Source organism: Terrapene carolina, unplaced genomic scaffold (genome assembly GCF_002925995.2).
Source record: "Terrapene carolina triunguis isolate 2854851 unplaced genomic scaffold, T_m_triunguis-2.0 Scaffold21, whole genome shotgun sequence".
NCBI classification, from domain to species: domain Eukaryota; kingdom Metazoa; phylum Chordata; order Testudines; family Emydidae; genus Terrapene; species Terrapene triunguis.
In genome coordinates this window covers 41031423-41043516 of record NW_020664372.1, presented here as the reverse complement: position 1 = coordinate 41043516, position 12094 = coordinate 41031423, and the positions used below count along the sequence as shown (strand labels likewise).

The 12094-nt window shown below is 38.5% G+C and overlaps 1 protein-coding gene across 3 annotated transcripts in view; it reads right to left on the bottom strand.

The window, feature by feature from the left end:
* TBC1D8 (TBC1 domain family member 8) overlaps positions 1-12094 on the bottom strand; it is a 77447-nt gene that overhangs the window by 32524 nt on the left and 32829 nt on the right. For all 3 annotated transcript variants that reach the window (XM_026647879.2, XM_026647882.2, XM_026647883.2), the window contains one exon: positions 4310-4550. In XM_026647879.2, coding sequence (XP_026503664.1) covers positions 4310-4550 — 241 coding nt within the window. The remainder of the gene's footprint in view (positions 1-4309; positions 4551-12094) is intronic.

The following is a 12094-nucleotide window of genomic DNA, read 5'->3' as shown; positions in this document are numbered from 1 at the left end:
CCGTGGGTGCTCTGGGTCTGGAGCACTCACAGGGAAAAATTGGTGGGTGCTCAGCACCCACTGGCAGCTCCCCGCCCAGCTCACCTCCGCTCCGCCTCCTCCCCGAGCACGCTGCGTGCCCGCTTTCCCCCCCTAGCTCCCAGTGCTTGCGCCGCGAAACAGCTGTTTCGCGCAGCTGGGAGGAGGGGGAACGCAGCATATTCGGGGAAGAGGCGGGGCTGGGGCCGGGATTTGGGGAAGTGGTCCAATGTGGCAGGGAGGGGGCGGAGACTTTGGGGAAGGGGTTGGAATGGGGGCACGGCGGGGAGAGGGTGGAGTCAGGGCGGTGGCACGCGAGCACCCACCGGCGCCAGGGAAAGTTGGCGCCTATGTGATTCAGCAGCCCCTACACATGTAGTCCCATTGAAATTACAGAACTACCTACATGAGTAAAGGGTTGCAAGGTTGGGCCCTATATTACTGTTCAGCAAGATGACAACAGGAGACTCTGAAATACGAATTATAATTATAAGCTTCTATTTTCCATGTGTAGTTTATATAGGATATGATGATCTTCCACACAAGTTCTCATTTTTCCAGAGAAATGAAGGCATCTTTTAAAAAGAATTGCCACAACCCCCCCTGAAATGTAGTGTCCAACCCATCAACAAGTATAAAAAAAATACTAACGGGGGGGGCTAAAGGAGTCATTTTTATAATACACCTCTACCCCAATATAACGCGACCCTATATAACACGAATTCGGATATAACACGGTAAAGCAGCGCTCCGGGGGGACAGGGCTGCGCGCTCTAGCGGATCAAAGCAAGTTCGATATAACGCAGTTTCACCTATAACGCAGTAAGATATTTTGACTCCCGAGGACAGCGTTATATCAGGGTAGAGGTGTATATGGCCCAGGGTGGACTCATTTAAATTAAAGTGATTTAAATAATTGATTTTAATCATGATTTAAAAATCACCAGGCAGGAAACCATGATTTAAATATCAATTTTAATCTCGTTTTGCATTTGTACTTTTTAAGTTATTTTCTTAAAGATTAATTCTCATTGGTTGGTGTAATTTGCTCCTCTTTTTTGCTAACCAGGAGGGTACACATTTATTTATAGCTTAATATACATTTATTCAGATTCTTAATTTTTACATCTTCTTCTGTTAGAAAACAGTGAATGATGTTTCTCATTTACAAGATGATTAATTTTTTTTTTACTCATGATTTGTGTAAAGCTGCATTTGGATGGAAATTGGAATTCAACTGGAATGCACAAAAATAACACTTTAAAATTGTTTTATTTAATTAGTAAAAATGATCTTAGATGTACTGGATATGTAAGAAAAATAGTTTATCAAAACATGTTTTGCATTTAAAACTAATGGATTTACTAAATAAAGGAAGTAACTGCAGTTAGTGAATTGAACTGTTTTTTCTGGTCACATTGTCCTTCAAGATTTTAGAAGTAGTAAGTCTCATTCTCTCATCTAATTTTTATTCATAGACTGGAAAAAGGAAAAACAAGCTCCCCTGCTTTTTCAACTCTCAATTGGTTTTTCAACTATGAGTGGACTAGTCCTTAAACTGAACTAGTTGAATAATCTTAAATGAAGAAAATATTCTCTCTAAACCTGCAGAAGAGGCTACTGGTGTCAAAAGGTGATTTAGAACGTCAACAAACCCTGGTTCCAGGTGCTTAGCCAGTGACTTCAACCAGTTCAGTGGTTTGATTTTTTTAAAACTTTGGCAGCAAACACCTACCGCTTAACTATTATTTAAATTTAATTTAAATGTTTGTAATAGATAATATAAATTTTGGTTTGAACATACATTTTAAAATTTTTAAATTATTTTTTCCCAAAAGATTAACTTATATTTGAGGGGGGGGGCGGGCGGAAATCAGACTTTTTATTTTAAATCAATTTGTATACATCCTGATATGGCCTATTACATTGATTCTGGCATTGCATTATAACACATTCTAATATTTGCTTCCAAGGCAAAAAAGGGAATGTTAAGGAGAGAACACAAGGAAAAATTAAGTGAGAACTAGTATTCCCTGAACCATTACAACAGTGAAAAATCAAGTCACTTCAACCCAAATATGTCAGAATTAGCAACTCGTTTATCCACTATTCAAAAAACGAACTTGCTGAATCATACTACATCAAAGTATCAACCTACCTAGCTAGCCACTACCTGTCTAACCTGTGTACAGGAAATGGGATTTCAACATCTTTGTATTTTCCTTTCTGCTCACGCTCTCAAGTTACCACTCACCAGCATGTTTACAGAATGTCAGGCTCAGGAATTCTCTTGCAAACCATTTCTTCTCTCCTTTTATTTTATTTTTTTTTTAAAAAGAGAAAGGAAGGCAGGGGAGGGGAAGGGAAAAACTGTGTGATTATAGGTGTGGGATGATTTGTGCTCCTATTGCTGGTTCATTAATATACATACTTCTTTTCAAACTCGATTCAGAAAACAATTTGTAGTTTGATTCGGCTGAAGATCTTGCCACTACAGTATATCAGAGGTCTATTAAGTGCAATATTTACTTCTGTGGGGGGGGAGGGTGTTAACTTTTGTTTCAATTAAGATTTTTAATTCAAGGAGTCTTTTGGTGGGAAAAGGAGAACTTAAAAATTACAAATTAGGAATCCCCCAGAAAAAAACTGGTGTGCAATTTGTGTCATAGCTCCTGTGCATTGGTTTCTTTACTTCAAGACAATATATTTTTAGTCCGAAAGATGAGGTTCGGAGGAACTCGTTTGTTTAGGGGGGGGGGGGGGGAGGGCAGAAGGAGGAGTGGAAAGCAGAAAGAGGGTTTAGAAATATAACTGACTCTTCAGAGTAAAAGCACGCACACACACACACACACACGATTACCAAGGCAAAGTTTTGTTTTAAAAAAACAAAAACCTCAACAATATCCTTTTAAGCACTTTTTAAAAATCTGGCCCAAATCTTCTAGTTTAAAGAAATCTCTGGCATCACTGAATAGGCGTATATAAGTAAGTTTTACTGCTTACTGCCCTCATTAAATTTACAGACTGCTCAAAATATATTCTTCAATGACATAATAGGCAAAATCCTAGCCCCAGTGACTTCAATGGAGCCAGGACTTCACCTATCAAGTGTAAATTTAAAATGCTTGGGAAAAATAATAGTGTATAGGAATCTTCATCTGCTATTAAAGATCCTATAGCACTATTCACAAGAATTTGGAAAAGGGGTTGTAATTTTAGCATCATTGCAGAAATGGCCACCAAAACCGAAGCATATTAATAACGGAAAACAGTCATTGGACACCTGTATTCTCATCAGCAGAACCTCTTCTCCCCACCTAGAAACAATTCACAAATCATTCATTCATGTAGCATGAGTGATCTATATTTATGAGGGTGTACAGTTCTGACTGCTGGGTCAAGTGACTTGGATGTATAATTGGGAAAACCACAACCTACACGCCTGGAATGACCCCCAGACTAGAAGTATTTGACACCATGATGTCAACAAGGGTGTCCTAGGTAAATTCCAACTTTGGTCATTATATTCTGCCCACCTAAAATTCCTTCTGCAGTTTCACTTTCCTTAAAAAAAAAAAAAAAAAAAAAAAAAAAAAAAAAAAAAAAAAAAAAAAAGAGAGAGAGAAAGAGCATGAGTGTGCGCATGTGTGTCTTGTGTAGTGTTACAGGCACAGAATGGCTACCACTTTCCTCCCCTCAGAGTCAACTTCATTTCAGTGGTGGGTGAGGAATCCATATAGGGATTATTTGGAATGAAAGGCAAAGTGTAGTACAGACAATCGCATATGAATCTCTCACTACAGTTTTGATTCCCAGGACTCCCTGTTAAATCAACTATGAGAATAATAGAAGTAGGGACTTTCCGTCTGTCAGAAGTTCATTAGGATGTGACCACAAGCAATAATTACCATGTTATCAGCACTTGGAAAGCTTACACAGAACAAAGAGCATAACAAAGAGTGCTGTTGTTCAAGGCAGTTGGAATTCTCGCTTATTGGAATTTACTTTTGGGCAATGAAATGGTACTTTTAAAAAAAAAAAAAAAAAAGGAGTGATGTTGCTTCAGAAAATACAGAAAATATAGGTGTGTGACTTGAATACCTACTCCAGACGAGTTGCATACACACTGAAAAATTCTATTTTTGAAGATCGAAAATATTATAAAATCTGTTTTTTCCTCAAGACACAGTTGTTCAATATTTAATTACTAATTACAAGCTAATAAAATACTGAAAAATGGGAAATGTACTTCTATAATTCTTCTTGCATAAGCAAGAACTTTGCTTTTTACCTTTTTGTAATCTGAGTAGGATCCTGGAGACCTGGATCCAGTTCAAAGATCTCATTATCTAGTAGCCTTCGGAGCGTTACGTCTGCCAGCTGCTCCATTATCCTGAATGCCTCATCAATATTAAGGAACATGGAGAAGTCTCGTTCTTTACTTGAAGTGGTGATACGGATGATATCAGTCATAAAGACATTGGAGGTTCTTTCCAGTTTCTGGACATCAACCCAGGGAACTAGGAGTTTTACTGCCATTGAAAAAGAGCAAAAACCTCTTAGGAACTGAGTTTAAATTTTTCACAGACTTCAGAAATATGCAAACATATTAAAATTCAGAATGGACTTTAAACAGGTATAAAGGGGAAGAAAAATATTCTTCTGTATATTAAAAAAACAAAAACAAAAACATAAATGCCTAATATGTACCCACTATTCATTCTCCCATGTTCTAGGCAGAAAGCTTCTCTTTTGAGGGATTGCCCTCTTAGGTCTCTTTTAGTTTTCATGAAAGACACTAAATCATCAAGTAACATTGACAGGAGTCCTCTCCCCACAAAGCAGGTTACGTTTCATTCGCTAGGGGGTGGCAAGAACGTGAGGAAAGGTTTCAGGGCCATCTACCCTACTGGAAGTAGGCTCTGAGAAAGGTGAGAACTTGGTCTCCTACTCACTTGGATAGTTTCAGGGAAGCAGCAGGCTAGCTTACTTCCAGACTGGATGGTTTTTGGCTGGAAACTAAGCCCAGAGTCTGGAAACAGAAGTAAACTGGATGACTACGCAAAACAACGTGTAAATGATTGTACTAGGGAATTCAGCAGTGCACTCTACAGTATGGTCCTCTCATACTATTATGTGGCATAAATACTGAGCTAACAGTTTCATATATATAAATTTATAGATCTATATATCAGAAGTCTCCTTTGATGAGGAAGACACTGACACCACCCCTTAACAAGGCTACAAAGATCACCAGAAAACAGTAATAAAACTCAAGGTTCACAAATTACTCTAATTTAACTACTGTGGGGACAATGTCATCAGAAAATAAATGTGTACATTTCTGTCTGTGTCCGGCTTGAGAGACCCATTTCTATTACCTATATAGTATAATGAGGTAAAAAAGAAGAATGAGAAATACCACATATGAAATATAAAGGACACACACACACACACACACACACACAGTATAACTGTTACCAATGGAAATCTGAAGAAGGCTGCAATAAATAGATCTCTCACCCATAAATAGATCTTTCAAGAAAATTACTATGCATATTAATTTAATCTTCCCATTTTAATTTTTTTAAATAACTGACAGCTGTAAATTTTGTCCAGAAACATTTAATTGCATGTGACAAAGTCCAACTACAACTAAGAAGGAGTACAAGATAGGGTTTTTGATATTGACATTCTGTTAAATCATCTGTCACTACCCAAAGAAGAGAAAAAGGATCAGCGCATATTGGATGTTTATGGAAGTAGACTAACAATCTGGCTACTATTTACTGAAAAGCACTTGAAAATAAATTAGATTTTCCACCTGAGTTAACCTGGAAGCTCACCCAGGACTCTCATCGCCAATGAACATAAGGACTACTCTACCAATATCACAGGCCAATCTCTTGTTGCTAATAAGGTCATAAAAAGGCAATAATGTAAAGCCTTGTCTTGATTTGATTGTTTTGTTATATAAAACCATGTCCATGATAATTAATTACATTTATAAAAGACCCTGAGTGAGTTTACTGTATTATTCTAGAACCATAATCCTGTCAAGAGTGTTCCCTGATTCTAACTTTTCCTATTTAAATGTAGCATACTAATGTCACACAAATTGTTTATGAATGACCATAGAATATTTTAGTTCAGCAGAGCCAGACAGCCAAGGGACAAAAGACTAGTTATCTAGAGTTGTACTAATGTTATTACTAATGCTGTTGTCAAACATGCCAGCCAAGTAAGACAGAACGGCTTTTATCAGTGGTGGGCAACCTGCAGGCCGCATGCGGTCCATCAGGGTACTCTGATTGCAGGCCGAGAGACATTTTGCTGATGTTGACCATCACGGCCCCCTCTTCTCCTCTCCCCCCCCCCCCCGCAGCTCCCAGTGGCCGCAGTTCCCTGTTCCTGGCCAATGGGAGCTGCGGGAAGCAGCAGCCAGCACATCCCTGCGGCCTGCGCCGCCTCCCGCAGCTCCCATTGGCCGGGAACAGTGAACTGTGGCCACTGGGAGCTGCAGGTGGCTGTCCCTGCGGACGGTCAACATCAGCAAAATGTCTCGCGGCCCGCAATCAGATTACCCTGATGGGCTGCATGCGGCCTGCAGGTTGCCCACCACTGGCTTATATTCTGTATGAAACAGGAGCAGCATGCCAAATTACAAAAAAGGTCAAAACTGGTGGCAAAAGATAACATATTTTCAAAGTTTAGGAACAATGAAAACTTAATTAAAAACTATGAAAACTTGACAGTAGCCCTTTAAGAAACTGAACATGCCAACCTTTCAAAATTCTAAATCTTTTGATCGATGTCCCTCCTTTGAGTATCTTCGAACATGTTTCAGTGTAAGTGCCCTTCTCGTTTCAAAGTACTGTGACTTCACATAAAACTCACTAACATCACCAGAAATAAAACAAGGATTTTTTGATCAAGTAGCAGACCCAGAAGATTTAGCACTTTGCCCATATTTATGTTCATCCAACAGCACTGAAGCATTTCAATAAAACAGAATTAAAATAACTGCCAAGACTTTTTTCTTTCAGTTTTGTAATTCGTGTTTTGTTTCTCTCCGCAGTTGTGTTTGAGAAAGTACAAGAACCATGTTCTATTGGCATTATTTTCTAAAGCCGTAAGACTTAGGCATTTTAAGTAGCATTCCTTAAATACCTTTGTGGATCTAGCCTAACTGCCACTTTAGCTGCCTAAATCCAAAACGTAGATGCTAAAAAACTCCATTTAGCTGCTGCCTAATCCTATAGGTGGCTACGTTTCCACCAGTAAAGTCCCTTAGATACCTAATAATCTGCTGCTGGGCATAAGCACAGGCGCTTTAGTCCTGGCGCCCAGGTGCCAACCTCATGCCTAAGCCCAAGTGGGAACTAAGCCAGAGAAAGACTGAAATTAACTCTATAGCCCAGTGGCTCACCTGGGATGTGGGAGACCCGATTTCAATTCCCTGTTCCAATGCTAAAATTTGTACACAGTGGAATGTCTCTCTTGTTGAAGCCATTCCACTGTGTAAAAATAATTAGTCACTGAAGACTGAGCGCCACAATATCCCACAGCCTAGTGACTAGGGCACTCTATTGAGAGGTGGGAGATATGGATTCAAATCCCTGCTTCAAATCAGGCAGAGGGGTCTCCTACATGCTAGCTGAGTGCTCTGAGCTAAAGGCAGCCGTCACTTCCTGTTTTTTGTAAGGAAGGGCTTAGGTGCCAAATTCCACGAGAAGGTTCCTGACTGTGGATCCCAAGCAGACAGGGCGGGGGGGAGGGGGGAAGCCGGTACAAATTACCAGGGCCCGGCAGTCCGGAAGGGGGCCCGGGGACTGGCTTTCCTCCCATCGTCGGCCCTGTTTAGCCGATCTGCCCTGGCTGGGGGGCCCGAAAAAAAATTTTCACCAGGGCCCGAACCCGCTCTCGACGGCCTTGCAAGCAGAAATAGGTGCCTCCCTCTGACCCAGACTTAGGCACTTAGATAGGAAATGCCAAGGAGAGGAGTGTGACCTATTGGCTAGCTTAAGCGGCTCTCCACTCACCCTGTTGGCTTTTGCAGATCCCATTTTTCAGCACCTAACTCTCCCAATACACTGTATAGGGAGCCTGGGTGCCTAACACCGGGCTGTGGCTGTCATGAGGCAGCAGGGTTAAGTTAGGTATTTGAACACTGAGGCTAAGTCCCCTTTGCGGATCTAGTCCTTAGTGACTATGACATGAAAACCAGGATAACAAATTCCTTGCTTCACAATAAGTGTCAAGTTCTCCAATATTAACAATCATTCATAAGTATAATTATTTATGAACTATTCAGTATGTCAGTTGAAAAACACGACAAAGAGTTGCAAATCGTGTCTGTCACCCATATCAGAGATGAGAAAAAAAAGAATTTCAACACTAGACACCATCAAGTAAGTTTAGGACTAGGGCTGTCAAGTGATTAAAAAAATTAATCGCACTGTTAAACAATAATAGAATATCATTTATTTAAATGTTTTTGGATGTTTTCTACATTTTCAAATATATTGATTTCAATTACAGCACAGACTATAAAGTGTACAGTGCTCACTTTATATTTATTTTGATTACAAGTATTGCACTGTAAAAAAAACAAAAAAAATATTTTTCAATTCACCTAATACAAATACTGTAGTGCAATCTCTCTATCATAAAAGTTGAACTTACAAATGTAGACTTATGTACAGGAAATAAGTGCATTCAAAAATACAACAATGTAAAACTTTAGAGCCTGCAAGTCCACTCAGTCTTACTTCTCGTTCAGCCAATCACTCAGACAAACAAGTTTGTTTACATTTGCAGGAGATAATGCTGCCCGCTTCTTGTTTACAATGTCACTTGAAAATGAGAACAGGCATTCTCATGGTACTGTTGTAGCCGGCGTCACAAGATATTTACGTGCCAGATGCACTAAAGATTCATGTCCCTTTATGCTTCAACCACCATTCCAGCGGACATATGTCCATGCTGATGACGGGTTCTGATCGTAACAATCCAAAGCCCTGCGGACCGATGCTGTTCATTTTCATTAGCTGAGTCAGATGCCACCAGCAGAAGGCTGATTTTCTTTTTTGGTGGTTCGGGTCCTGTAGTTTCCTCATCGGAGTGTTGCTCTTTTAAGACTTTTGAAAGCATGCTCCACACCTCGTCCCTCTCATATTTTGGAAGACACTTCAGATTCTTAAACCTTGGGTCAAATGCTGTAGCTATCTTTAGAAATCTCACTTTGGTACCTTCTTTGCGTTTTGCCAAATCTGCAGTGAAAGTGTTCTTAAAATGAACAACATGTGCTGGGTCATCATCCGAGAATGCTATAACATGAAATGTATGGCAGAATGGTTAAAACAGCAGGGCACATAAAATTCTCCCCCAAGGAGTTCAGTCACAAATTTAATTAATGTATTATTTTTTTAATAAGCGTCATCAGCATGGAAGCACGTCCTCTGGAATGGTGGGTGAAGCATGAAGGGGCATATGAATGTTTAGCATATCTGACGTGTAAATACCTTGCAATGCTGGCTACAAAAGTGCCATGCAAATGACTGTTCTCACTTTGTTGACATTGTAAATAAAAAGAGGGTAGCATTAGATCTTGTAAATGTAACCAGACTTGTTTGTCTTAGTGATTAGCTGAACAAGAAGCAGGACTGAGTGGACTTGTAGGCTCTGAAGTTTTACATTGTTTTGTTTTTGAGAGCAGTTATGTAACAAAAAGTCTACATTTGTAAGTTGCACTTCCAGGACACAAAGATTGAATTACAGTACTTGTATGAGGTGAATTGAAAAATACTATTTCTTTGTTAATCTTTCACAGTGCAAATATTTGTAATCAAGAATAATATACAGTTTGATTTCAATTACAACACAGAATACAATATATATAAAAATGCAGAAAAACATCCAAAATATTTAATAAATTTCAATTGGTATTCTATTGTTTAACAGTGCGATTAATCGCAATTAATTTTTTTGAGTTAATCACGTGAGTTAACTGTGATTAATCAACAGCCCTATTTAGGACGGGTTGGTGCACAGGTGCTAGAACTAGAGCTGCGGGGGGTGCTGCAGTGGTTTCCATTATATACAGAGTTTACAGTTTGGTTCAATGGCTCTCAGCACCCCCACTATACAAATTGTTCCAGCAATCCTGGGGTGGTGTGTTGGGTTTTTTGTTGTTGTTTTGTTTTGGGGTTTTTTGGGGGACGAGGGGGAGGAATACAGTACATTCTTCAAGAGAAAAAAAATGTTAATGAAAACTGTTTTTCTTTTTTATTTACTTTCCCAAGCATGAGCCTAATTAATGCATGAGAACCAGGAAGTGAAACAGATTATAAACAAAAGTGAATGAGTAGTTTATTTTCACTGTCCAAGATGAAAAATGAACATAAATGTAAAGTAAATTATATTTATTTCAATTTTGCATTTTAATAAAGTGTTACTAGCAAAGATAAGGGGCTATTTCTGGTTATGTAGTATAATATTTGATAGTGTCCCTTCATTATCCTTCAATAATCTCCAGTAATACATAAATGAAGCTTTGTGAATAATAGTAAGGCATTTTTTCCCTTTCTGCTTTGATTGGTAAGAATCCATTTTATTGTGTGCAGAGGATTTCATATGTTCATCATATATTAGTGGACAATCAACAAGATATTTAAACAGAGACTGAGCTAATTATGCATCAAAACAACAACAACATTTTTCCAAGCCACATGCAACTTCTGTATTATAATCAGCAGAAGTTGCAAGTGCAACACGATAACTGGGTTCTAATAAAATAGAAAGGAAAAGAGACATCTAATTGGGAGAGGGGATGTATTAAATCCTAGAAATTAAGAGTTAATATTTTGCATATTTTACTGTACTCTAATTCAGCTTTAATCTATAAATATAATATTTGAATAACCACATGATCACAATTTGACTTGACAAAATAACTCTTCTATACATAAACAGTAAAGCCTCTCTGATCATTAGAGTATAATGAACAAAGTTTCATTCTGCTGTTCCTGCTGGAGTTGTGGTAGGATTTACAGGAATCCCTACAGTGTTACTCAAGAGCATAATCCTGTTAAGAAGGAGAAGACACACACACCCTGAAAAGAAAAAAACAGTTAAAAGGTTGTGTTCGTTTATAATTTCCATCATCCAAGACTGGGTATGGAGGGCATCTCATAAGAACGCTCCCTGGGGCTCCATTGGAAACATGGGACCATATCTTTTGGAATGGCTTAGTAGTAGTGATTATCTGGTAGATTTTTCAAGCCATTCTTAAAACTTTAACTTGTCACTTCTGTGAAAGATTTAAAGGTTGAAAAGGGAAAACAAACGTTTTAAGATATTTGGGAGTTGTTTGTTTTATCTGTAAAATTTGTTCAGAAGCTTGAAAAAACAAAATTTCATTCCTTTTCATTTGAAAATACTGGTTTTCCCCTTCCACCTCGTCACATGGAGGACAAGACACAGCTGTGTTAGGTTTACTACTCATATTACTTTAAAGTGCATAATTGATGTCACGTAGTTCTAAGAACGGGGGTTTTTTTTAGCCAATTTACACTTCCTTTGCTGTCTCTGTACTAACTGCAGCTATTAACAGTGGCTATTTTTGTGTGTGTGCATGTACACACCAATGGGGGAGGGACTGTTTCTGAATGACTATGTTCTGTATTAAAAATAGGTATTTAAGAATCTGTCACATCAGATACATTTTAAGGCAGATCTACTTTGGGGCCTAAACTATTTAGCACGCTTTTAGAGCAGACTGTTTTCCTGATTTCCACCGTACAATTACCACCACGGTCCACTTCACATTTAAAAAAACAACAGTTTAAAGCCATTATCTATGTATACTAATAAGAAAACAGTTTGTTGTAAATAAAATATAAAAATGGATGACACATGACAACGTAGAATTTTTAAAAGCAAATACACTCAAATTTAACAAAATAGTTGACCCAAACAAAACCAGATTCAGAACTCTTCACTGTTGCATTAGCCAAATACAATAGAAGAAGATTAGATTTAAATACATCAACTTAAAAATTACCCAAAAAGTGAT